A 27,183-nucleotide genomic window follows, 5' to 3' on the forward strand; every position below is an offset into this window, starting at 1 on the left:
AAGTGAATATTTGCAGAGATTATGGGGAAACGATTGATGGGTGAATAATGATTTTGCAGTATCAATTTCATAGACTGACATTTTGAAAGAAAGAAAGTTTAAACAACTCTGCGTTCGTTTAATCTTGTCGCGGGAATAGAAAGAGGAAAATAGCACGATAAACAAATGATTAGATGCGAGGAAGGAAAAATATGACATTATATAAAACAATGCCAACAACAGACCTAATAAATTAGCTGAAGCAAATGATTGAATATTGCGAGGACGGGGGTATAAACTTCAATGGAAGTCGATAGGAAGGAGAATGCAGTTTACCTTTTTTATCAGTTTCATACTCCGCACAAAAATTCGTAATTTCATCAGATGTTTGTTATTGTTGATGAGAAAGAAAACGAAGAAAATTTCGTGCATATTGAACAGCTTGAAAATATATGGTCTAAGAGAAAAAATTGACGGTTTCTCATTGTTAAATATTTTTTTAATTGACGTTTCATTTATAAATTATCCTTGCTCTTTACGAAATAATATTGTAATTAACACTGACATTAATCTAACAAATCATACTCTTGATGATGATTGATCATTTTTTATCAAATTGTATTTAAAACACTTTAGAGCATTATTGTCAATGTTTAGGTGTCAAATGTTTAGCTTCATTGTCGTTCTATTAACAGAAAAAAAAATAAAATGCAAGCCTCACCTGAATAAAAAAAAATTATGTAACGGTAACACATATTGATCGATTTTGTCCGCGCACGTAAGCTCTGAATTTTATCGTTAAATTTGCGAAGACAAATAGAAAATGCGCGTCGACAACATTGTGTAGTTTTCGATAATTTTCACGAACAAATTTGTGTGACGTAACGACCGTCTAACATTTTCGTATCATCGATCGCACATGCACACATGCAATATGCACTGACTGCACAGTAGGGTTGTGTATATATATGTTGTATATACGAGCGTGGGTTGGACGATGATAGAAAATATCTTGGTCACGAGTTGGCCCTGACTTCGAGTTTTGTGTGCCGCATTCCGCGCGCGAGCGCAAGAAAAATATGTGGCAACGTTGCTTCCAACATTATACAAAACTTCAACTGTATAACGTGAAAATTCACACACGTAAGATGAATGATTTATCACGTTAGCTGGATCAGCGTATGTATCAATCATGAAATGATCGGCCGCGTTATTCCGTTTTAAGCAACTTGCTTCGTTTGACACTCCTACGTTCATTCGGAATTTTGACTCACGAGTATGCACGGAGTACGAAAGGCCAGCGTTGCCAAGCCCAGCTTTCCCTCAACTTGACATGCGTAGTACATGAACCGAACACGAAAAAGAAGAATTCCGCGGGAAAATTCAATTGCTTCGAACGTTTCCGCGAATACTTCACGTAAACTTGTTGAATGAAAATCTATTTGTTGATAAACTCGTTATGATAATCAATGTGATGATCGAATGGAATATAAATGATTGTTGGCACATGACAGTCGACGAAAAGAAAAACCTTGCACGTCTGCACCTGTGCTTCCGTACTTGACACTCGGCGTCCCCGATGCTTACGCCCTTACGATTGGTTCGTCACTGACCGGAAATACGACAAGTAGACGCGCGAATACAAACAACTCGCTTGAACCTCGTAAATTTTGCCCCGAAAAGTCTCAATTTGTCTGCCTGCGTGACGGTAAACTTGGCGTATAGACGGATAATCGAGATAGCAACAACAGGCAGGTGAATAGATAGAAGCAATAATCGTCCTCGAGATATATCGTGCAACTGTCGAAAGGGGCGGGGGCTGCGCAGAAGCTGGCCACGTGATCTGCGCGTCTATTCTTAGTGGGCGAAGGCAGCTGCTGCCTCGCTCTCTCTCGCGATCAGCTCGACACCTCTGGCTCGCTCACTCGTCGTCCGGCGCGCGCCCGATACAGGAGTCAAGACTCTCCTCTCTTCCTCTCGTTTTTTAACCCGTTAATACCCAACTCACACAAACACATCAAGATGTCTGGTCTCGCGGATCCCGTGGCTTTCGCCAAGGACTTCATCGCCGGTGGTGTGTCTGCTGCTATCTCCAAAACCGCCGTTGCACCCATCGAGCGTGTCAAACTGCTTCTCCAAGTACAACACATCTCCAAGCAGATCGCCGAAGACCAGCGTTATAAGGGTAAGTCGTACACGCATTAATATCGATAGCACTAGTTCGAATGATTTTCGTACCATCAACAAATCGTAATATACTGGGAAAATATAAGTTCAAGTTCGCACCTCGTTCTTCGTCCGCCTCGTGTGTGCCACGCGACAGTGTCGCTGAGTGAAAGTGCGAGAGAGACAGAAAAAGCGTCGGGCTCCCCTCGAGGACGACGTCCGTATTATATAATTTGACTGCTACTGTCAGTAAAGACACTTCGTCGGCTGTCAAAAAACTCGTCAACGTCTTTTTAAAAGTCATTTATTTGCCGTTTATGTAACGATGCGATGGATAAGAGAGAAAGAGAGACCGAACACGCTTACATAAGTGTAGCACGGACATTGTAGCCGAGAAAGCATGCACAACACAAGGTCGCGACCGATCGATAATTCAAGGGAAAACGACGGTGTCAATGGTTTTAATTTTTGATCGTGGCAATGGGCGATGAAACGAAATCGAATTTGAAATTCGAACGAATGAATCTAAGGTAGGTATGGCAGATGGCATAGGCGGCGCATGGCCCTTGTGTGCGCGCGATCGATGACGATGCGGTCCAACATGGCGGTTTGGCTCTGTTCCGTGTGCTCTGCCTGGCCAGAATTGGAAAAATGTACGTGTCCTCGTTTGCGTTCAAAAAATTAAGGATTTTCGAATTCAGGTTGATTCATTTCCATGGAATGAACTTTTTTGACTGTAGTTTCTTTGAGGTTAAAACGTGACAGTCACCTTGCCAGTGAGAACAATTAGATATTCTTTTGCAAAATCGAACGGGATGTTCGACGAACCAGATATGCTATTTTTATCGACATTTCGCGATTTGAGCTACATAAAATTATTATTTTTTGTTTTGTCTTGGGTATTCACAGAACGTTGAACGAAATTAGAACACCTACTTTTTCAAGTACTCGCGCGACTAATCTCACGGTGACATTCATGACACTTCACTACTCATGTCTGTGATATTATAATATATGTAATCGATCAGCTGATTCAGATTATTTAAATTAGAAAATTGTCAGAAAAATAATGAAATTCTATAAATTTTATCGTATACTTCACTACACTACATACTCATGGCAGACTCAATTCCTTAGTGCAATTAGCAACGTGTACTTCTTTCCGAACACTTGTTTGGCACGGCAATTATCGAGATTTAAAATATGCATTTAAGAATTCTTCAAGGGGCAATCTGTAGGAAATCACGTGAAAGCTCGTTGCCAAGACATTGATCGTGTGCTCTGCACACACGCGGATGAAGAGTTCTATTAGGTTAGGCCGTGACCTTGGAAGCTTTTAAAGAGCTGTCGCGCGCGCATTCGTACTCGCGCACCTATGTCACGAGGACTTGGACGGTATCCAGACTGGTTTCTGGGTTACCAAATCGTGCGATGGCCCACTCTCTTCAATTTTTATTCTCGAATGAATTACCATTTTTTCCTTTTTCCTTCGTTTGTTGTATGTACCTACAAGTATTGGATGCCGTATAGTTGAGGTTGATTATAGGTACACCTATTCTTTGCGACATATTTGTTGTTAGTTCGTTACACAATGCATTTTAAAATATTTTTAAATGCCTAAATGTGTAACAAGTTCAGGCTGAATGTCTTCTAACAAAAAAGATATAATTTGATGGTCGAACTTGGAGAGAAGCTGCGCGTGCCAAAAAAGAAAGGAAGAACCTTTAAATGGTTATGCAAGTAACACGAAACGAAACTATTATTAAATGCGTTTGTAATGTTTGGGAACGTGCGCGTTTTTGTCTATGTGTTGCTTATAAATCGATCGATAGATCGAATTTCCAAATGGTGTATCAAGCATGCGTTACTGCAGTTCGTAAAAGAGCAAAATCAGAATTTCGATTACAAAAGTACACATTAGCTAGCAACCTAGGCCTTCTTTTTTTCTGTCAGAAGGATTGACTCGTAGCGTTTTTTTTATAACTTTGTTCGAAGAGGAAAATTCGCGCGTCACCCGTTTTTTGATAGACGTGTCTGCGCGTGTGCTTTGACTTAAAAACATAAGGAAATTTCCTCTTAGGCTGCTTACTTCGTTTACACTTAATCTGCTAAATACTAGCCATTAAACTTCATATTGTTTCAGATTATTTCGGCACTGTTTAGAGGCCGGACATAAAAAAAAATCTATGCCTAGCCCACCATTGTCTAATGGAAAATTGTCCCAATTATCATTCCATGGTGTAATACGAATCATAACTTAAACAATATATGACTTTCAGTAGCTTGGTTCTGCATTAAACAAAAAGGAAATGTGAATACGGTTAAAAACAAATTAGCGAAGATGCAAATTTGGTCACACGATCTGCGGACGAATCATCGTTGCAATAGATTTTTCTAATCGTAAAGTCGCGGCGCGTGCGTGCGACTGACGTCACTCACGATACATACCGTCGAGTTAGTAGTCACACACGCGGAGAATCGAAGAGGAGGGAAAATACTTGATAAATCGGTGCCGTACAGCCGCGCAGTGCCATGCTGGAAAAATTGTGTGTCAAGGCGAGCTTAAAGCTTTTTTCCTCGGCTGGACGAAGGTGACTTTTGGCAAAAATCATCTTTCAGATGTAGGTTTTTCGCAGAGTGCATGACGTAGGCTTATAATGAAAAAAATTTCCTTAATTAAAATTAGACGTCGAAAAATATATTAACAGGGCGGAAATGCAATGAGCGTAATTTTTATAACATTAGTCTTGAAACCAATACTTACGTTCGGATTGTATAAAAACTAACGACAAATATTTATAGATAACTAATAGAGTACGTTTGCTTTGTGTTATATTCAGGTATGGTCGATTGCTTCGTCCGTATCCCAAAAGAGCAGGGTTTCCTGAGTTACTGGCGTGGTAATTTCGCCAACGTCATCCGTTACTTCCCAACGCAGGCGTTGAACTTTGCCTTCAAAGACAAGTACAAGCAGGTATTTTTGGGAGGTGTCGACAAGAATACCCAGTTCGGACGTTACTTCCTTGGTAACCTTGCATCGGGCGGTGCTGCTGGAGCCACCAGTCTGTGTTTCGTCTACCCACTCGACTTTGCCAGAACCAGGTGAATATCTAGCTATTTGGATTCTTTTCTTCTAATCGACCAAACAAACTAAACTTGTTCTCTTGCTTGACAGGTTGGCTGCCGACGTCGGCAAGGCTGGTGGTGAGCGAGAGTTCACAGGTTTGGGTAACTGCTTGGCCAAGATCTCCAAGGCTGACGGTATTGGAGGATTGTACAAGGGATTCGGTGTATCCGTACAGGGTATCATCATTTACCGTGCCGCTTACTTCGGCTTCTACGACACAGCCCGTGGTATGCTGCCTGACCCCAAGAAGACTCCGTTCCTGGTTTCATGGGGTATTGCACAGGTGAGTAGTGACTCACTCGTTGGGCAATTGGACCACTGTACAGTTGTCTAGCGACATTGTCGTTATTTCAAAGAGTATACTGACTCTTGATTATTTTGACGTTTTTAGGTTGTAACCACCGTTGCCGGTATCGTATCCTATCCATTTGACACCGTGCGTAGGCGAATGATGATGCAGTCCGGACGTGCCAAGTCCGAGATTCTGTACAAGAGTACCATGCACTGCTGGTCCACAATCGCTAAGACCGAAGGTACCGGTGCCTTCTTCAAGGGCGCCTTCTCCAACGTTCTCCGTGGTACTGGTGGTGCACTCGTACTTGTACTCTACGACGAGATCAAGAAACTTCTTTAAACATCTTATCATCATCTTACCTTTACCCGACTACAACAATCCAAGATCAAAACTCGGACAAGAACCTATGTTAACAGCTACCAAAATTTTTAGAATCCATCACAACAACAACGTTATTAATGGCGTTTATTTCGAGAATAACTAAACCACCAAACGGTCTTCATGTCATTACCATAAAAAAACCGTTAAATCTTATATAAAAAAAATTTCGATGGAAAAACGTTGACAAAAAAAGAATAATCGTTCCACTCAACTACTAGCCATACACTCCGTTATTTAAACAACTCTCATATCCACCCTTTCATTTCATGTTTCCGGTATAAAAGAAAAAGAAAAAAAAACGTTAAAAAAGTAATAATGTCATCAAGATCAATACAAATCTTAACGAGACCTTCAAAATTGATCACTGTACACGCTCGACTCGACAATTCGAAAGAAAACTCTCACGCAGATAATATTAAAAGCGGGGCACGCGAGTGAGATATAAATGTTTATTTTCCATACGATTCGGTAGTCGCGGAATAGCTGTGTAAAAGAAACACATCAAATTTTATTTACATACCGGATTCAGTATTCACTCATTCTGCGCTACCATCATTTTCTTCTCCTTGCCGACCGTTCGTGTAATTTAATTGAATTCGAGGACACACTCACGTTAAACGTGCGCATGATGCTAGGATGAATATAATTATATGTAAAAATAAGAACCAAGTGTGCGTGAAACAAAAGGGTCGGGTGGAATGAAGTCGATTTCCCAATCTTCCTTCTTTCCCCTTACTCTTTTTAGCGAAACCACACTGTTTACTTTTGCGATGTGTAAATGCGCGCCGCGCGCGTTAAACTCTGCACTTAGTTGAATTATTTTGTGTTGTTTAATTACAATTAATTATAACGTAATGGGGTAACGTCATCGCTCGTGCAAGCTCAAGTCGAGAGTCGCTGTAAATGTTTAATAAGCAAAAAAGTTCAAATGCGAGAGAGAGTCAACAGAATAACTCAAAATAAAGGCGCGACGCAAGATCATTAAACAAATAATCAACAAATTTTTTCTCTCTGGAGAAAAATAAACATCAACGGAACGGCGATGGCGGGGCGCGTAGACGTGGGCCGCCCCCCGCCCTTAACTGAGAAAGAACATTTCTCTCGGCCCATTGTAGATAATTAAAATGAAACTTAAAAAAACTTTGAAGTAAAGCAATTTTTTCTTTGTCAAGAAACGTTTAATTAAACAAAGCTGGAATTATTTGAAAAATAACAAACGGATTAATCAGTGGCAAACAAAATCTGCGGATGAATAAGTTTCTGAAAGGATTTTATTTAAATTTTCGCACCCATATTACGCAGAGATACGATTCTACGTGTAATATATTACGAATGGAGAAGCGTGTAACTCTGTGAATAATGCATACATCTAATCTGTTCATGTTAGGATGTGTGCAGGGAAGACAAATCAATAAAAATCGAAACCAAAAAAATCTCGACTTGTCTGTGTTTGTTCTTCATTTTGAAATTATTTTTTTCTATCTTTTCTTTATATATATTGTCATGCTGCTATTTATAATACTGGAATTTTCTTGCAAATAAAAATAATGTTTTCAACTTTATTTTTGTATTTTGCCTTTTTGTAAAGGTCTGCACGGTTTAAAAATGAAATCCATTAACATTGAAAATTTTTTAATTATAAATTTATAAAGCTAATTAAGTGGTTAGATATTGATATTATAATTATCTATGATCTGTAAGTTAAAGATCAAGATCATCAATAGAGTACATTACGGTGACATCATTTTAATTAGTGTAACGATATGATGCCAAATTTGAAATTAAAATAAAAACAAATTTGATTAAGTAAAGTTAGTTTAATGTTAATGCAGGAACATAGCGCCGGAAATATTACTAGTCCTAAAACAACAAAAATTATATATTTTATAAAATTCAAGTATTTTAGAATCATGGAAAATTTTTGAATACACATTTTCCACATAGTTTATAAGAAAAGCCTATTTTTATTCCCACTTTACAGTCCATTCTTTTACAAATAATATTTTATTTCATTAAAGGCAGTAAACATTTCTTAATTGCCAATATTAAAAAAAATGATTGAAGAAAATTACTTTGGAATGAAGACATCTTTTCCACTATAACTATAACATATGAAAGTACATAATTATATACAAAATGTTCACGTTAAGAACCAGCTTACATGCACTTCAATTAATAACACTTATTAACCTAAGAAAATTGTGCATGTCACTGTAGATAATAACTTTTTTTTTTGTTCACAAAATTTACATGTAATTAATAACATTAAACTCGCCTATAGAAAAACGCGGAATGACAAGTCTGATGATACAAATTCTTAATGAATGAATATATATATACAATTGTATAGTGGCACAATGAAGGGTCAATGTTAACAATGTCATCATACTCTTGTCCTATTCGAGTCGCCTGCCAGCCGATCAAGAATCAAACTGATGCCTGGCATGTTTAAGAATGTACCAAGGATAGGTACTCTTCTAAGGAAGTTGATTGCAACTGGCAGGAAGCCACTATAAATTAAAATCATTGTCAATGATACTGTTTTCATTCTATGAAGGATATGAAATAATTTTCATATTTCATGTTAAAATTTTTAAACATATGATCATTTAAAAAATAAAATAAGTATATGTAGTAGGCCTATTTTTTTAAATATTTGCAGTAGTGATTATATCTGAATTATAACAAAAATTTTCAAGATTTAATACAATGATTACCTGAAGAGAAGAACGAAGCCATATGTCTCAAAAATCATGCCAACAATGGGCCAGCCCATCATTACAACTATTATTCCACCTATAAACGCAACAGTAGCTCTTATTTTGTGTCTTTGAAAGAAGAAACTAAGTGTTCTTCGTGGACCAATAACACATCCTAAACCAGCTATGAACAAGATCTAAAAATATCAAGTAAATAAGAATAATAACAAAAATAAAGATTAAATCCAGCATCTGTTTTTATTTATTATCATTGCATTTCAAGATTTATGAATGAAAGTCAAACTTACATTGCCTAAAGCAAGAAGTGCTTTGTCAAACAGGAGTAGAACTCCAAGAAATAGAAAAGCTATTCCAAAACCAGCAAGTCCTACGCCGATTTCTAATAAAATAAAAAAGAAATATTAATTTACAAAATATTGCAATAGAAAAATACTTGCTTTAGTCAAACTGAAAAGTCGTTAATGAAAGGTTTCGGAAATAACTCATTTAACACTCACTTTGTGTGTCCGTGATTTCGAACATATTTACAATATTGTAATAATTCTAACAAAATTTATACATTTACAAAATAAAAATCTCAACATTGAATGATGCGTTGAACACTCGCGACACCTTGCTTTCAACCTAACCTATTACCACGTCATCCCTTTCATATGATGCAAAACTCTCGATTAAATTTGAAAATGCAACCTTTTATTGTTGCGACAATGCTATAATAGAGTATAAGAAAATCGGTAAGAGCACGTTAATTGTTTTGTTTTAACAGAATAATTTAAATAATTGAAAATGAATTGTCTTAACGTTTTAGTACACAACAATAAAAATAAAAGATATTTATAAAACAAACTTTGCTGGTAGAATCGTCTGATTATCTTTCCGATAGCTGTGTAACCAGGCACACTTTGAATCCGACGAGGTGTTTTAGAAAAATGACATGAAAATATTTTTGAGGTATATTGTTTTTTTTTCAATTCAAATTCATAATTTGTAACAGCTTCTCTTTAAATGGAATAAATTAAATAACTATAATTAAGATGTTAATATATTATACTTATTTTATCAACTTTTATCCAGTTCGAAAAAATAATGTTACCAGATAATATATTCGGTGGTTAGGATCAAATAATCAAATATTTTGTCATGAAAAATAAACTTAAAAAAGTAATTCGCTTTCGAATAATTTATACGTTCGTTATATGCGCATATATACATATGCGTCGAACTTAATTTAAATTTAAGTGAAAATAAATATGCAGGGAACAAAGTTTCGTATTATTATTAAAACCAAAGTCCAATCGGTTGCTATAACTATAATTCATTGCGCGTATGGTCATGTTCCTGAGTGAATGCTCAATGAAGACTGACTGAAATTGCTGTAGCTCTGTATAAAATAAACCAAAATACAGTTCCCGTCTATTTTCACTGATCAAATTAAAATTTTAATCTTCATTAGCATTATGATCTTTTTTCTATCAATTAGAAAAAAAGCATAAACAACCAACTAAAATCTGACTTTTATTTTTATGGATGTTGGTACTGTTATGGATGAAAAAGAAATGAATGAAAAATTTGTTAATAATATTAACAATATGATCAACTAATACATGAAATTTTTGACAAATAATGTTAATTACCTAGTTAATAGTTTTTGTTGCGATTTTTGTAACTCACTTAGTATCTGAGTTTACTCAATAATAGATTCGTATACGGAATTCCTTTCAAGGCATAATCAAAGTCATCCTCTGGTTTTCGATAACACCGCGAATAAAGCCACTTTCCTATTCTATAATAGTATCTACTATGACGATTTTATCTCTAATAAATTAAAGAATATTTTAGCGCGCTTAAGGGTTGAATAAGGTAATAACGATGTAAAAAGTGTTCATTTAGCAAACTTTATTTTGGCCATTACACAATTGGATATTTTTTATACGCTACCTGATTTTCTACAAAGCAAGTAAATAGATCAAATTAAACGTCAATACATGTTCATGCCTTTTTATGATGGAATGGAAAAGTCATATACAAATACAACCAATCAGATAAATGATATGTCAGGATATGAAATTGTTTAATCTCAAGCCTTGCCTCATTTCATCATTATAAAATGGTAATAGTCTGTTGCGTCATAATTGAAGCAATAAAATTAAATGTTTATTAATAGTGCTATTTGTTTCATGTATTTTTCTAAATCCATAAGGGGTACAATGGGTCATTTATTTTTGATTAGTATGCATAATTTTTTATACATACGAAATGTATAAGGTTTTACAAAAACTCCAATAATTTCAGGAGTTCTATTGTATTGAAAACTTGGCCATACCAAGCACTGATCTAATGAATATTGTATGTCTTTTAACATTTAGGAGTGAATAAAATCCTCTTAGTTTTTAAAATAATATAATTCAAATCCTTACATTTATAAATAATTAAATTATTTATGCTCAAAAATTATTAATTGGCATAACTTTATGTCTCTATTAAGCCTCCAATAAATTCAAATGCAACATTACTTTTAGAAGCTTATAATATTGAATTGATAATAAAATAAATCATTAGCTTTGAAAATTTAATTTTTGAAATGTTCTTCTCACTTATGTAATTGGGCCAATAATTACTACACAAATAAATTACAAAATATACTTAATATTATTATCCATTACAATGAGAAATTAATAGTCATATACAATTAATTTTTTATACAAATTGATCTTAAACGTTACGGAATGATTGTATAAAAAAATGTTGATTGGATGATGATTATATTACAATGGGATAAGGCTAAAACATTACTCGTTAGTATGGCTAACGTTTGAAACGCAACTGATGATTTCCGATGAATTATTTACAAACGATCAAAAGTACAACAAATTACAGATCCAACAATAAATCAGCACATGAGCGATGATCGAAGCCACTGAAACCCATAAAATGACCATTTAGATTAGGATTTAACTGAAAAGATGTCAATCGAATAATGAATTGCTTACATCTGTCAAGCTTAGTTTGATGGTTCCGTTTTGCAGTGGATCTTTGCTCTCGAAAATTGCTGCAATAACGTTCAGATAATAATAGTAAATGATCGAACAGTGTACTTTGGTACTTTTAACAAAACTTACCAAAAGCATCATTCAAATGCAGAATGGCAGACACAAAATCTCCGAATCGTAGAGTCCCATCTTTTCTCATATATCGCAGAATAACAATCGACATTACGTCCGTGCTCAATTGAAATCCTGTAGCAAATAGGTAAGCCAGCGTTGAGTCTTATTCAAAATTAAAAGTAAATAATTGAAAGATCATTGAAAGAACGCTGGCCCAACTAACCAACTTCCAGTAGAGCATCGCAAAGTCGTTCAGCTTTGAGTATGCCAGTTTTTTCTTTCGTGTGGTTTTTGAATGCCGCCTGCCAATATTTAAGACTGCACATGAGATCCTTGAAGTCATTGAACTTGAGCCTACCGCTACCGGTAATCTGTATTTATGGTTTAGGAAACTACCAACGCTTCAAGCTATTCGCTTTAACGTAGCCTCAATTTAATTACACAATCATTTTGTTTTCGCAGAAAAGTATATATTTATAACGAAATAAAAGGATACATCCATTGAGAGGATAACTTGTCGACAGACATCCATACAGGCGCAACTTTTGATGTAATCTGCGACAAAATAAAGAGACGTAATGTCGAATGTCAACGTTACATTTGGAAAATTCTCTAGGTTACCGTTTGGCAAACAGGCTTCCAGCAGTTCCTGAAGTTCGAAAGCGTTGACCGTCCTGTGCTCATCAGCCAATTGAAGAAACACCGCTTCGTATTGCGAGAATCCTTTGCCTTCGAGTGGAGGAGCTCTGATGATCGCTGACTTGAGCAGCATTGGCGGTGTGTCTAATAATCTACGATAACACAAAAAATTGCAATATGTAGCGAGCAAATGCTGATTTCATCCCATAAAATCTCAAGCCTACACTAAACGTACGCGTCGTTTTCTTTGAAACACAACATGTTGCGATCTTAATTATTATTAACAGCTTAATCGCACTGTACAATGCATGAACGATTAAAGGAAGACGAGCGATAGTAATGCAATTGGTACTGACTTGAGCTTGAGTGGTTTGCTGCTGTAAACTCGCAGCGTGAAACTCGTTTCCTCAGTTGGCTCGAAGGTTGTCGGTATGAGAAGATAGCCTCCTTGATCCAGCTGACACCTGTGGCTCACCTGTCGGCTGTTGGTATACTGCGAGTTGATCAGCGACTTGTTCTTCTTGAAGAATTGCTTGTTTATCATCTCGCCGCAGCCTTTCGGCAAGGAGTAAGCCGTGAAACCGATGACCTGTTGCGAGGGAGCATGTCCTACGCGTGATATTTGTTTCGTTCGAGAGCGAGAATACTCAAAGGCGAACGTTACCTTTGGTTCCATGATCGAGTGCTGGTTTAGCGACACCACCACTTCCTCCATCTCGCTGAGTATCAAGTGCAGTTGTGGATTGATGTGAAATGTTTCTGCAATGATAACGAACCGAATCAATGCAACAAGAAGGTACTCGCCTCTGCTGTTAGAACGCAACAAAGCGAACTCTGTGCGCGGGGTTCGCCCCCGCCACGTAAAAATATCGCCCATTGTCTTTCTCTGGCGCGATACCACGCCGCGCTGGTACACGTCGATGAGCGTCGTTTCGTTACTATACGCGTATAATCAAAGACTCTGTGGCTCGCAATGGAAATTACGGGCTCTCGAAAGGCGTGTATATGTATATATACCTTGATTGTTGCGACAGCCTCCGGCGGTGACGCCCCTTCTCCAGCTGCCCTGATAGAGCTTCATCTGCCAAGTGTGTTTGCTGTGCAGCGACGGCTCATCCCGTGATGTTTCCGCGTCCAGATGCACCACCTCAAGGTGCGTAAAAGTCTTCACAAAGTCCGAGTACGAGATCCTGAACGTGAAATTTTCAAGGATTTTTTAGAGAAGTCAACGGTCGTAGCTGATGACATTATGCGCGACTCTAATTGGAATTTCATGTACCGTCGATGAATAGGCTTTGAGTGTAGATTTTGCTTGAAAAACAACTGGGTGGCACCCCCCACGTAACTGCTCGAGTCCACTTTTGTTATTTCAATTTGCGCGTTTTTCAAATTCAAACAAAACGTCAAAGAAACGTTGGTAAGAACAGTTTCGATAATTGGCAATTTTTAGTGGTTCCCTATTCCAAGAACGACTGGCCTGTTCCGCGTATTTTATTTGAACTGAAAAAGCAGATAAATCGAAGTGACAGAGGCAGAGTCAGGAAGAGTCGTACCAAGCAGCCATGGAATTGTAAAGCGTATGGTAAACGCACGACAAACACTCTTGGCACGCAAGCACGATGTAACGCAATCAATCTGCTAAATCACTGGAAATCTCGACGTAACAGTTACTTAAATTTTCCCCGTAGATATGTATGCCAAGCGCGGCATCTACATGCATTCACACGCCGCGCATCAGCTTATCTCGCATCTCTAGGCGCGCGCGCGAAGCTTTTATTTTCCATACAATCTTCCTTGATTTACCAGAATTCTCCTTCCGCCATGTTACGAACTGACAATCGATCACGTTCAACTGGGGGCACTTCGTCCCATTCGAGACCGCCGCGTGCCCATGCTCCAACGTATTCGCCACCTGGACCCAGAGGATTACGTAGCTTTACTAGTTGAACCGCTTCGCCGCTGAAGGTTTCCACCTGCGATTTTTCGCTTGATTGTAGAAGTGACAATGATCGAGGGACTGACGTAATTCTTAACTGTGAGGCCTCCGCACTGGAGTTACTCAAATTATTTTTGACAATCAGTTTGAATGTGATTAGCGGTATATGTCTTTCAATGTGAGACGCAAAGTAGGTCAAATTCGAAGTTGAATGAAAAACATGAGCGACTTGTGCGCTTGGTGACAAAATAATACAAAATTAAAAAAAGAAACATAAAGCTTGCTACAAGCTGACTGAAAGCGGTTTACTTTCGATAGAGAAATTGATTTGCCCGCCTTTTTTATATCGACAAGCGACAATTACCCTTTCAATAGCGTAGAGTCTGTAATTGATTCCCATTTGAATTCCATTGGCCAGTTTTTCTGTGCTCGCTCGTATCTGAAGAAAGAAAAGCAGTATAAGTCAACAGCCATCGTAAACTTTCTTCTTTCCAGCATCATTATTGTCGATGAATAACAAAAACGAAAGAACCCATAACTTACCTGTTGCTGACTGTTATTTACAGTGCAGGTGATAAGCGAAGTCATATCGAGCAGTTTAGCGAGTGCACGACCACAGCCAGTTGGATCTTGACGTATGGCGATGCTCTCGGTAATACCGCCTGTGAGATCCGACAAACCGTCCAGCAACGTTCCGTATTTCAGCGCTTCGTACGAGCCGTGCAGTCTGTGAAAAACGAGAGAATAAACGCATTCATTGGTCGATCAGCGAGAGTTAATCTACTTGGTTTATAGTGAACGATTAATTGTACGCTTGCAAGGCTCATATTTCGATAAATTAAGTGGAAATATATATAGAACCGATTTAATTACCCTCATCGATGTATATTACAAAAATCTAACTTTTACGTATGCGCGATCGACCTTTATTCGAGCGTCTAGACCGCTTCGAGCAATAAATTTTCCGCCTGGTTCCATACCGCGGATAAACTTGATCAGATTTTCACATTTGTTGGTATCTTAGTCGAAATTATTCAGAATAAAAGAAACATCGACATGAAGGATGAAACAGATACGCTTTTATTACTTAATTCTACAGCGAACGGCATTACGTTCGATCGCAAGACAGTTTCTTCTCACGATATAGATGATCTACTAGTTAGGGAAAGCTGCCGTGGCTGTGGTGTAAAACCTCCGACCTGACGATATACCTATGAATGTACACACGCCTCTAATGAGCAAAGAGAGGCGTTTGTTTTTTCTTTTTCGGTAAATCGAGTTCAGTCAATTTGGATCGTCGAGAATGCCTGCTGTCCTAGACTCTGTGGCTGGGTATCTGGGTTACTTTGGCTGCACATTTAATTGGACTTTGCAACTTGTTGGACAAGTTACATTTTTCGAGTTTATCTCTTATTTTTGTGCTTTTCGTTTGGGAAGGTTCGGTTAAATAAAGCAAGGTGGAGTTTAATTTTCAATTTATAGTACACGAGTGTTGACGAGTAGATAGAATTCTAAGTTTTTAAATGATAATAAAAACTTGTTTTGCTGGAGAATACTTAAGATGGCTTTTAATAGTGGTGATTGCAAACGTCTTTTTATAATGCGATTTCCCAATTTATTTTTAAAGCACAGAAATGTCTTCAGTTAAACTACGTAATCTTGGTTTTCTTATAATTAAATTTATTGTTTGAAAAGTTGTAAAACACGATACACTTTATGGCCGAACAGAAATGTGTTTATTTTTAGTAAATGTTTGAGCAGTAGTCACAACTCAAGGTTAATTAACCGAAAAAGGTTACTTGTATATCACAAAAAATGTACATCAAGAGAAACATAAAAAAAGGATAGTTAACATTAACTAGCGTAGACCTTCATACTCGACAGGAAAGTTCGAGAAAATTGAGCGGTTAAAGTCATGAGATACAGAGAAAAAGAAATGAGAGTCTTCATGTCGCGCAATTAGTAAGACAACTTGTCATCGACTTCGTCATCGTTGATGAATAAAAAAAAAGAAAAAAAACGTGATTCATCGAAAGAAAGTCGGGAAAACCAAGGCATCGTAAGTATAAAATCAATTTTATTTAATGGATCGTAAGATCGTTATCGGTGAAAAAAATTTTGCTGATCGCGACCACGAAATCTCGTTAACATAAAAAGGATCCAAGTTATATTAACACTTATCTCGCAGTAAATACGGTCCGAGGCGATGTAATGAAAGGGCTTGTGTGAATTTTTTCGTTTCTTTGTGCGAAGCGCGCACTCGATCTTAATCTTGCGAATCAAAGCTCAAGAAATGTAATTTATAAACGAAAAGTAAAGCGCGTAAGATTTATGAAGCTGCTGGGCAAGATATATATCGCAAATGCGCATGTTGAAGGTTTATTTTTTCGTAAGTCAATATCACGTTGTAATATGCTTTTAATTGAGACCACGAACTTTTGCTTTCGACATAGTTTACATGAAAAACGAAATATTTGCAATTGTATTGTCATAAAGAATTTTGTTTTCTATAGTTTAGGAAAATGCAACTTTCTTCTCGAATTATTATTTTACAACGAAACAATTTTTATCGTGAATCTTTTTATTGTATTATCACAAATGCAATCCGACATCATCACGATTGCACAAAATAAAAGCTACATGACACATCCTTCAAATTAGATATTTAAACCGCATGTCACGTTCACTTAAGCAACGGAATGTCGATCTTCACTGCCAGGCATGTCATTCTTGCATACATTTGCCTAATGGAAAGCTCATTATTATTTTTACACATCGATGTACGTAACTTTCATCGCAAGCATTCAAAGTGCAATAATACTTCATTGATTTACTAATGCTTAAAAGGGAAAAGATCAAATGTTAGAATTAATCATTGAACCAATTTATAAATAGAAAAAAATTCTGAAAATTTTTCATTTGTTTGCTACTGAAGCATTTTAATTTAAAACTCTAACAAATTTGAAAACAAAACAATTTTATTTTTTATATTTAAAAAAATTTTTTAAACATTTTTTGAAATTATTTAAAATTTTGTCAAAGCTACATTTCTTTGTTATGAATATAACCAAGAGAGAGTTTGAAACAAGAAAAGCATCGATATTAGAAATTATCATGCGGATGTGCATTGTAAAAGGCGTGTTGCTAATAATACGAGAGGATTACATTAATGATGCATTACACGCGCTTGGAGAAGCAAAAAACATAGAGCAAGTATTTCCCGTTGCCAATAAAAATGTTTGTTAAACGATAGACAAAGTTACGACTCACTTGTTTCTATTCGCGTGGAATGCTGGACATCTTTTTTGCAGAGGAAATAACGTCTGCGTATTTTAATTCTATATCCGATCACCAAACGTTCATATTAAAGAGCTAATGAATGCAAAATAAGCCCTATCCAACTATCAACGCATGCGGATGTGTCAGTACAACACCTAAAACGCATACAAAAGCTAATCTCGCTTGCTATAACAATTCTCACGCATAAAGATAGCGCGCGCGCGCGCGCGCGCACGTCGTGAGTACTTTCTCAGGGAAGCTTCTCTCGCGCGCGCAAGGCGCAACAACACAAAAAAAATCGGAAACGGAAAGTAATTAACAATACCCGAGATTAGACGATGATTGATGCTGCCCCTTTTATGAAAAAAAAAGCCGCAGTAATTTCCCGAATTCACGTTCGTTTATTATCGCTCTCATAAATCTGCACTAATCGTTCGATTTTTCTTTGTGTGAAAAATAAAACTTTTGTTCGCACGAGAAGGCGTTTCTTAAAACTCGACTGCGTATTATATAGATAAGCATAGGAGGTCGACGTGCGTATGTGCTATATATAATAGTGAAAGTTTAATGCGATCCACTCGATTTGATGAAGATTACACTTCGAGATGATCTAAAGTGTATCGCATGTTCTTTTTTAGCTCCGTTTCCCTATGAATGATAGCTATATTTTCCGCTGGCATTTATTTCCGGAAACCGCACGTGAAACCATTACAAAGCAAAATCTGTTTTCCCTTACGATCCTTCAATTTTACCAGGATATCAAATTACCTCTGACCAAAAGAAAATTATCTAGCACTCTCGCCTTCAACGAGCGTTTGATAATCCGCAGATGAAAGAAAGAAACAAAAAAACTGAAATGTAATCGCGCTGCTGCGCAAGCAAGCAGCGTCGATTGTTTTTCTTTTCGTTCGTCTGTTGCCTGCGTATCAAATAAGAAACTCGACCTATCAATTAAGACAGTCAAGCGAAGCGAACGATTTTACTTTTTACGAAATTCCTTCGCTTGTGCGAGTGGCAACACTGCGCTGCATTCTGATTACGGGTCGAAAGATCTTTTTTTAGAATCCGATAAGAGATCGTTTCGTTTCGAAGCTCCTAGAAAGTTTCCAGGTGCTTTTGTACTCTAATTCGACAAAGTGTCGGGTGCTCTACGACTAAAATACAAAAGTCCCGTAGCGCCGTACTAAAAAAAAGAGAACGGGTTCGCTCTAATTGGAAGCGGCATTGACACCTGCTCGGAATAATAAGCCGAGAGTGCGCATAGAAGCGCGCAAGTGGAACGCGCACATTGCGTCTCCCTCCGCGATGCGACGTTATTCGCAACGAAAATGATTATGTGGAGCGGTTGTGAAAATTGATTGTCCTATAAATTCATCGCGCGCGAGCTAATATCGAATGCCAGTCAACTCTCATTGGCGCGTCTGCGCTTGACAAACGACGCGAGATACCCATACCGTAGGCAGACAATTATTAGTCGGTGACTTTGTTCGTTCGAAAGTATACTCAGAGCGAGATGATCCTATTGTCCGGCTTGGACAAGTTCTCGTTGCTCTCGCGCAGAGACGTAACTGATGACTTCCTTATGTACATCGATGAGCGTCTGCATTAGCGCAATAAGCCTGGCTGATTAATCATCTAACGTACGCGCGCGCATGCGAACGGAGCTCCCGGCTGAATAATAGTTGCAAGGATTTTCATTGTCACGGTCGATTAACGAGAGCGTAAGCGCGAATTTTTTCAGGGTCCTTGGTATTCCGACCGCAAAACTCACAAATCACCCGCAACTCTCTCGCAGGGATAATAATAACAATGCTCACCTGCGTTTGCGTGAATTATGCATGTCGTGCGAATTGCTCGAGACACAACGAGAGCTGTGAAACGTCCCCTTTGACGCGCGTTTTCTGAGCGAGCGAATCATATAACGATTCGCGCTGGTTGCGCTGTGATGTATTTACGGATCGGCTTTCATCCGAACGAACGTTATTCCAATTGTGGACCGTGTTTCCAGCAATTCACGAAAATTAGATGTTTACTAAAGTATGTTTCGTTAGTCGTCAATAACGTAGTTGAAATGAAATATTTTAAGTTCCGACTTAGACGTTCGATAAATGAAGCTCTCTAATTGGGCAAAATGAAAGCTCATTCATGCGGGCAATCTACAGCAACTAAGGGTCCTAAGAATCGATAAGTAGCTAAAACAAACATTCGACTTACTTGCTTGCTATCTAACAAATACTTCGAACATATGAATTTCTACAGAAAAGTCAATCGATTGCTTGTCAGTGAACGATCGTCTGCGAGCATATAACGGGAGGACTGCGACAGTTGGCAATGCCCGTATTGTGTATACGGATCTGCGACGTGAACCGAGAGCATGATGCATTAAGGCGCTGTGTGCGGGGAAGAATTGTGCCTTTCTTTATGGACCAGCGGCCAGACTTGAATTACAAATGTGAGAGTCAACGTACACGGATTGTTTTAGCCGAGGGTGTGGGTTTTATTTTCCATTTGAATTAGGTTTGCAGTACTATTCAGGTGGCATGCATATCACCAATATTGATAGCAAACAAATCGTCAGTTCAATAATCTATGAGACATAACTAATTATGTAATCAGAGATAATATTAGTGTGTTGCAATTTCAATCATCAACAATCATGGCTAAATATAGAATGATCAAATAATCGTTATATCAAGCATTCCATTTAATTTCATCGCAATGGTCTCCTGCACGTGATTCAAAAACTGCAAACAGCCGTTGAAAGCTTGACATTGCATCGACCAAGAATTCAAAGAAAAAGAAATCGACTTGTACTGAAATAATCAACGTTCGTCAACGAGCAGCGAGAGAAAAGAAGAAGCAAGAAAAGAAACTCCTCTCGGCTTACATCCTCCCGGTAACGGCAACATTGCCGCGTGTTTTACGAGACGCGTGCTGTTACTGCTACACGCTGTATGGGCCCGGACATCCCTCCGACGCGCGATTGTCATCGCGGCCTTGAATGGCTTCATCGTTCCGTGCCAATCCGTCGACCTTTCATAGCTAGCTTGTTGTAAGAGGTTTACTCGCTTAGATGCTTTTTTTCTTTTCCCTACTTGAACAAACACAAGCTGAAAAGGTCGACGACTAATGTAGATTAGATAGCTCGGGATGAGATCATAGGCGAACGAGGATACAGCTTAGACAGACTGTCTTGCCTTTTCCGGAGAGCTAAACGATGAGTTCATAGAATAATTTTCATAGAATAATTTTCGGTGTGGTAAGACACGTCGTAATACTCGCCGGATGGTTTTACGGTTGTAGTCTTGCGCTAAATGTATTGCTAGAGCAGGGCAAGTTTAAGAAAATACCATCATCTATATCAACAAAACATCACCTTTGAGGTCGTTCGCAAAAATAAAAATCGACGATCAATTTATATGGTAAGTAATTTTTGCCTCTATTGCCGAAGGCGTGGTCGGATAAAGCACATTTTGGGTAGTACTCGGCTGTTGTAAAAGCTGTTTACGGCAACAACGATGAGACTGGAGAACAGAGAACCCTATCATTGCAAAAAAACGTACCTTAAACTTCAAGTATGGAAAAATTAGCCTCTACTCGGAGCAAAATATATATTTAATCGATTGAGATTTGGGCATCAGTGACAGTCGTTTACGCATAACTAATAATCACGAAATTATTGATGTAAATCAGTCGAGTGACGAAACTAATGATCCTGACAAAAAAATGATATCACCTTTGTAGATGATTATCGAGATTTAATAGTACACGTGTAACCAAATAAATGACCTATAATTGACAGATGAAATCAATTTTATTTTACGTGAATTTGGATTTTTCTTACGTTTGAGGTTACGCGTTTTTTTTTTATTTTTTGAAATTTTATTTTTTATCTTTGCAACATGGATCGTATGCATTGTGTGTAAATATAGATTTTTCCGTTATTCAAAAGAATCTTTTGATCGCATGTATTTTTCTTATCGTTATGCTGTTTCCCTATGAACTTCGATATATTTTGTTTCAATTAAATTTATTCACGTCGTCATAAATTATCAAAAAGAAAAGCAAATTGTGCAGCTACGTCTTGCTCTTGAAGAATAAAGAACTCTAGGTCGTTCCGCATTCCAAGATATGACTAAGACATGACGAGCATGTGTCATAGAATGAGATGAACCAGAAAAAAGACCATGAAAATAATTATGAAAATGTACATTGTGCACCTGTAATAATAAGCTTAAAATCTACCATTCATACGCCATATAAGAATGGATTAAACATAACAAATGGTCTAAAAGAACACAATGAAAAGAGAATATTCATCGAACGCTTATTTTGTTAAGTTAAATTTGTATGAAGTGAGTGAAAAATGCGATAAAAAATATTATCAGGGTGAAAGTGATAGTCCTGCACTTTTGACGAATGACAAAGAAATCGTTAGAAGAAAGAAACGATATAAATTGCGAACGACGAGCTGAGAACATGTAATTCTCACACCATTGTCAAAAGCAAAACACACCGTAAATAAATTGAAACGTATAATTCTTTTTTAATTGTAGGAAATAGCGTATTTTAAAGTGATTACACCATTTGTTTCGATAAGCTGAGATAAAATTCTATGTGTCGTTATTATCGTCACGTCATCGAATAATCAACAATCAACAACAATAACCTTATCGCTACTTTAACTGTAGCCATGACCCAAAAAGTGGAAAGAACCATCCAGTTCGATAACAGCTTCATGCGACTGACAAATATAAAAGCGTGGCAGGGGATCGAGCAGCGACGAAGAAAAGAAAGTACAGTCGGTAGGTCGCACAACGACACCCACCTCCATGCGTGTCAATGCCGACATTCAACGATCGCGAATCCGTCAGGAATGAACAAGCGATCGGTCGCAGCGAAGCGGCGTCCGGTCGTGTCTCGCTGTCGGAAAGAACGAAAAAAATATCCTCGCCGTACGTGCGCTCGTGGAATCATACTCGCGGCAGCAGCCTCCGTATCTCCGAGCGTTCACTGACCTCGCGCGCGCGCGCCGAGTGAAAGTATAAGCCGCCCCGTGTGCATGTGTGTGCGTGCACGCGCGAGCGCGTATTATATCTCCGCGCGACCGTCGCGGTATATATCCGCGGAAGCGCGCGCGTGTCGGGTGGGATTTTCGACCTTGTTATACACTTCCGCGAAGAGATCTCTTCTGCGTTCCGCAGTGGAGACGATGCTTCGCGCTCGCGTGCCACGCGGCGCGCACGTTCGCCAGACGCCAGTTCATGCTTGAACCGCGCCACGCCATTCGAGCCTGCAGCCGTTCGCTCTTCGATCCCGGCAACGGACACAATTTCGAATACGATGCGCGGCCTCGTCTTCTTGTACTTCGAACGACGTCCATCGTTCCGAATACTTTTGTCGTGAGAAATTTCTGATTTTAACGTTGATGAATAATCAATATTGGGAAAGTTACGAAGTGTCTTGGTGCGCTCCTCGTGGAAAAAACATAGCGCACGGGACTTATCTTCGTTTCGCGCTTTCGAGAGGGAGGGGGGGGGGGAGAAAAAGGCCTCGGAAACGACCGTTTACGACGTGAAAACACCGCGACGAAGGCGGAGATTGTCGCGACGTGAGTCACGAAGAAATGTTTATTGGACGGCGAAACCATGCACCGGAGTCCGAATTCGCGCGCGTGCAGCTATATACGTGACATATAACTTTACGGCTTCTGAAATATGATAGACCATAGCTGCATATCCCCTCGTAGCTTCGGATCACTTTGCTTTTGCTGATCCAATGTGTTACTTTTCAATTTCGAGTCCATTCATCGGACGCACGGTCGGCAAAACGTGGAAGTTGCTGCGATAAGCCTTAGCCCGAACGCGCTTAGACTTCAATTGGTGTTCTTGTGAGATCCAAAGTACCAACGCGCGTTCGAGCGAAACTGCTCGACGCAGTGGTCGTCCGACAGGCACGAAAGAAGTTTTGCGCGCGCACGCACCAGCAGCTTCCCGCAGGTCCATAAATGACTTTCACCGGTAATTTTAGAAAGCGCTCCATCGACAACAGCCGAGTCCCTCGACTCGAGCGACTCGCGGCCGCTAGCGTCGCTCGCCCAGTCGCAGGCGCAGATGTATCGCGCGCGCGAGAAATCGCGCCTATTAATTACACCGCTGGTCGTGCGTATACTCGCGACGCGCGCCAATGCGAGGCCGTACTGCAAATCGCGAAGGCGCTCGCGAGTGTGTTATTACAAATTTATCGTGCAATTTGCGCGCGCAAGAACTCTCGCTTTCGGTGCTCTCGTTCGGCTCCAAAAGCTCCCCAGTGCGTTATACCGTTCCCCCTTTCCTTTTGACTTTCTTCGAGGTAACGAGTGGGCTCTGATGAAACGCGCGCTGTCGATGAACTTTCCACGAGCGTCTAATAGAAACTCGGTGTGCGATTCGAATTAGTAATTGCATCTGTTCCCTTCCTTCTTGAAATCGTCGGGGTTTTCACTTTGCGTCGGTCGGAAATGCAACCGGCAAGAGGCGACGACGGCTGCGTTCGATTTGGCGCAGTCCCGCGACACTCGAGATTATTTCAGCGCCGATCGTCGCGCAAAAGACTGCGCGCGAACGCCTCGCGCGTCTTGTCGGACGCTACACGCACTTACAGCGGAATGGATGCCTCGTAGGCGCGTCACGTGCGCGGATTCGTCGCGGAGGTGTATACGCAGGCATGTGACACGGATTGATTCCCGCGCCGGGGCGGAAGTCTCCCGCGATTACTTATTTATGAGGCGCGCAAGAGCGCGACAGCGGAGCTCGCCGCGGGGCGTGCGCCCGCGTCAAAGCTGTATATGCCGAGCTGTCGCTCTTGTTATTATCGGCTGGCGTCGTCGCTCGCGACGATTGCGCGCGCGATGAAGTCCCTAGCGAGATACAATGCGCGATTTGTGTACGGGACGAGGGGATCTTACGATGCTTTATGTTTAAAGGGCTGAAAATGTTATGTCTGGTGTGCTCTGCGTGCCCGTTATTTCCGGCATATTTTCGCACTCCGCAATTTCTTTCTCAGTAAGAAAATGGTTTTCTGTTGACAACTGTGGTCCATACTTAATTTTATTAACTCTTCGCGGTTTACAACCGACGATCATGTAACTCGAAATCAATCGAATATAATTTCTGATTTGTAGAAGTAATATTCCAGAACACATTCACATTATCTATTGCTACTCAGGCACAATACCAGTATGCATAATTGTTCTAAACTGAATTAGTAGACAATTTATTCATTTTTAGTAATGTTATTAAACCCTATCAGTCTCTATATTATCCGAATCGAAAACGTTCTCAAATGTGGACACGTGACGTTCAAATGACATCTGTCGTATAACGTCACTGTAATATTTCTTAACTGATAAATGATATGAACTTCAAATTCTTTGATTCAAATACGTGTTAATACGAAGGAAAAAATTATCATAGCTTGCGTAAAATGCAGTCTGCACCTAGCATATAATAGCCGTGGCACGAATTTCGAGGTTTGTCGGACGGCTTACACATTCGAAAGATGACGTGTTTATTCATTCGTTTTCCGTTTCAGCGATCATCGGCAAACATTGCACTCACAGCGTTACGTCGCTACTTTCTCTTGTGATTCATCGCGTCTTGTAAATTAAAAACTTATCTCTGAATAATTATCGAATTTGCATTTTATTTCATTTTTCTACTTTTATGTAGCCGACGATGTTTCGCTGTGGCTATTGGTAGGGAGATAAAAACGCTCAGCCAGCGGGCAATAGTGAATTTTTATTCGTCGAATCGCTGAGTTGACTTTGTCGAGAAGAAAAGTCGACTCTATGGCGGCGCATTGATTTCAGAGAGGTACGACTCGTTGTGCAATTTGTTTCGGAATTGGTACCCCAGTTACGGCAGGAAATGTCGATTTTGGAATTGGTCCTATTAAAATACAAAGCTAAAATGTGTACTGTGTAGGACGAATGGACCAGTGAGAATAAGATTATACCGCAGCACGTTGTTGCAATTGTAGCGGTAAGAGAGCCTATTCTAAAATGTTAACTTGGCTCCAAGTAATTACACGTATGCTTCGTTTATAGCAAAGCGTTAAAGGAAAATTGTCCCGGCTATAATATACCAGTTGGACTAAGACCCTGAGATAGGTAAAACAATTTATAAAGTCGGGAGGCGAGGATTAACTAATCAATCTTAATCTTCGGGACCTGATTCACTACGAAATGCTTATTCAAGGTCCATGACTCCCGAGATATTTATGACAATTGAAAAAGTTACCAGTTGTTACATCGATTGTCGTAGTATGTCATATTTTGACGATATTTTTGGAGATTCAGAAAATAATGTACTCAATTTAGGGCTATACTGTAGTCATCTAATATTGGCAATCACTAATGAAATTTTTGGTATAAGCGATTCTATCTGCACGTAGCCAGAGACAACTCCAAATCTTATATAGTTTTTGGTTGTCTTAGATTACTACAGAATTTTAATTGGATTCTTGTTAGGCCATGAAAAATAATCTTAAATTGGTTTGTTTCATTAAAATTAAAAAATGTATTTCGCAAATGTTTTTTTTATTGCCCGATATTACGTAAAGAGCGATATTAGTCACAGATTCGCCGGGAAATCTGCAGATTTATCAAGCTACACATTAAACTCAGTGCCAGCGGAAGCTCGACGCATCCTCGCGCGTTCAAATCGCCGCAAGACCTCGACCCAATCTCTGAATCCTGCCGAAGGTTAGATAAAAACATGAACAAGAAAGATTGGAAAAGCTCTCGATTTTAATTACTCCGATAAAAGAAAGGCACGAGAATTGCAACGCTCATATAATACCTTTCACCTTGTGCACACACGGGGTGAAAGCCGAGGCTTGGCGTGGTGCCGATTTTTAAATAGTAAGTCGCTCGATATAGAGGAAAGCGTTGAGCGATTGTTAATTGCTTTCTACTTTTCTTTGGAGAACCGTTTCATATGCTAATCGTCGGACTCGTGTTTGACAATGACGTTGAACTCGGTTTTATTCAAAATGCGAAAAAGGCAGTCGAGTGAAAAAAGTGACTCGCAAGCACCGCCTTTTTGAAGTCAGAGCCTCAATGCCGGCGAATAGATTGTTGATAGAAGTGAGCAAGGCTTTTTTTATTATCTACTAAGAGATTTTTATGGACCATTACTCGTAAACTATAGAATATCTAATTATTTTAACGATAATGATTTACGCAATAACTTTTCTCCTCATAATATTTCTATAATTAAGTTGTAATGAACATTAGTAGTGAGCCAATGTGAATAAGCGGGCACTCAATGGAGGTGAGAAAGGCTTATTACGTCATTTTAACAATTTTTCCATTTATAATGTTTTTGTGTACAGCCAACGATAAACGATTAACTTTAATAAGCAAGGTCCTTAAAAGAATCGCAATTAAAACTTTCGATTCGATTGATTTTCTATCGACAAGCTTCGGAGAAACGACCGTTACATTTTGCACAATTATCTGTACATGCTTCCAAAAACAATTGGCGATCCAAAGGAAATATGTCGATTAGGATCCT

The 27,183-nt window shown here is 38.9% G+C and overlaps 3 protein-coding genes across 3 annotated transcripts in view; 1 reads left to right on the forward strand and 2 right to left on the reverse strand.

Annotated features, from left to right (window-relative positions):
• The first annotated feature begins 1,893 nt into the window (after positions 1–1,893).
• Positions 1,894–6,002, forward strand: LOC131665295 (ADP,ATP carrier protein 2). Its single transcript, XM_058937111.1, has 4 exons — positions 1,894–2,164; positions 4,986–5,247; positions 5,321–5,555; positions 5,664–6,002. Exons 1-4 carry the CDS (start codon positions 2,002–2,004, stop codon positions 5,904–5,906), a joined length of 903 nt encoding a protein of 300 aa, XP_058793094.1. The 5' UTR covers positions 1,894–2,001; the 3' UTR covers positions 5,907–6,002.
• Positions 5,863–9,426, reverse strand: LOC131665296 (vesicle transport protein GOT1B). The gene is made up of 4 exons (XM_058937112.1): positions 9,166–9,426; positions 8,956–9,047; positions 8,666–8,844; positions 5,863–8,458 (listed from the first exon to the last, which is right to left on the reverse strand). The coding sequence occupies exons 1-4, from the start codon at positions 9,188–9,190 to the stop codon at positions 8,332–8,334; spliced, it is 423 nt and encodes a 140-aa protein (XP_058793095.1). The 5' UTR covers positions 9,191–9,426; the 3' UTR covers positions 5,863–8,331.
• Positions 9,427–10,563: 1,137 nt separating this feature from the next.
• LOC131665313 (calpain-C) overlaps positions 10,564–27,183 on the reverse strand; it is a 42,804-nt gene continuing 26,184 nt past the window's right edge. The window contains exons 5-16 of the mRNA XM_058937136.1: positions 14,891–15,074; positions 14,712–14,786; positions 14,215–14,384; positions 13,429–13,601; positions 13,076–13,170; positions 12,768–13,000; positions 12,394–12,563; positions 12,269–12,327; positions 11,996–12,143; positions 11,788–11,904; positions 11,659–11,717; positions 10,564–11,585 (exon numbers count right to left, since the gene is read on the reverse strand). Coding sequence (XP_058793119.1) covers positions 11,559–11,585; positions 11,659–11,717; positions 11,788–11,904; positions 11,996–12,143; positions 12,269–12,327; positions 12,394–12,563; positions 12,768–13,000; positions 13,076–13,170; positions 13,429–13,601; positions 14,215–14,384; positions 14,712–14,786; positions 14,891–15,074 — 1,510 coding nt within the window. The 3' untranslated portion in view covers positions 10,564–11,558. The remainder of the gene's footprint in view (positions 11,586–11,658; positions 11,718–11,787; positions 11,905–11,995; positions 12,144–12,268; positions 12,328–12,393; positions 12,564–12,767; positions 13,001–13,075; positions 13,171–13,428; positions 13,602–14,214; positions 14,385–14,711; positions 14,787–14,890; positions 15,075–27,183) is intronic.

Source organism: Phymastichus coffea, unplaced genomic scaffold (assembly GCF_024137745.1).
Source record: "Phymastichus coffea isolate CEN01 unplaced genomic scaffold, Cenicafe_Pcof_1.1 PCOF00050, whole genome shotgun sequence".
In the NCBI taxonomy this organism is placed as follows: Eukaryota; Metazoa; Arthropoda; class Insecta; order Hymenoptera; family Eulophidae; genus Phymastichus; species Phymastichus coffea.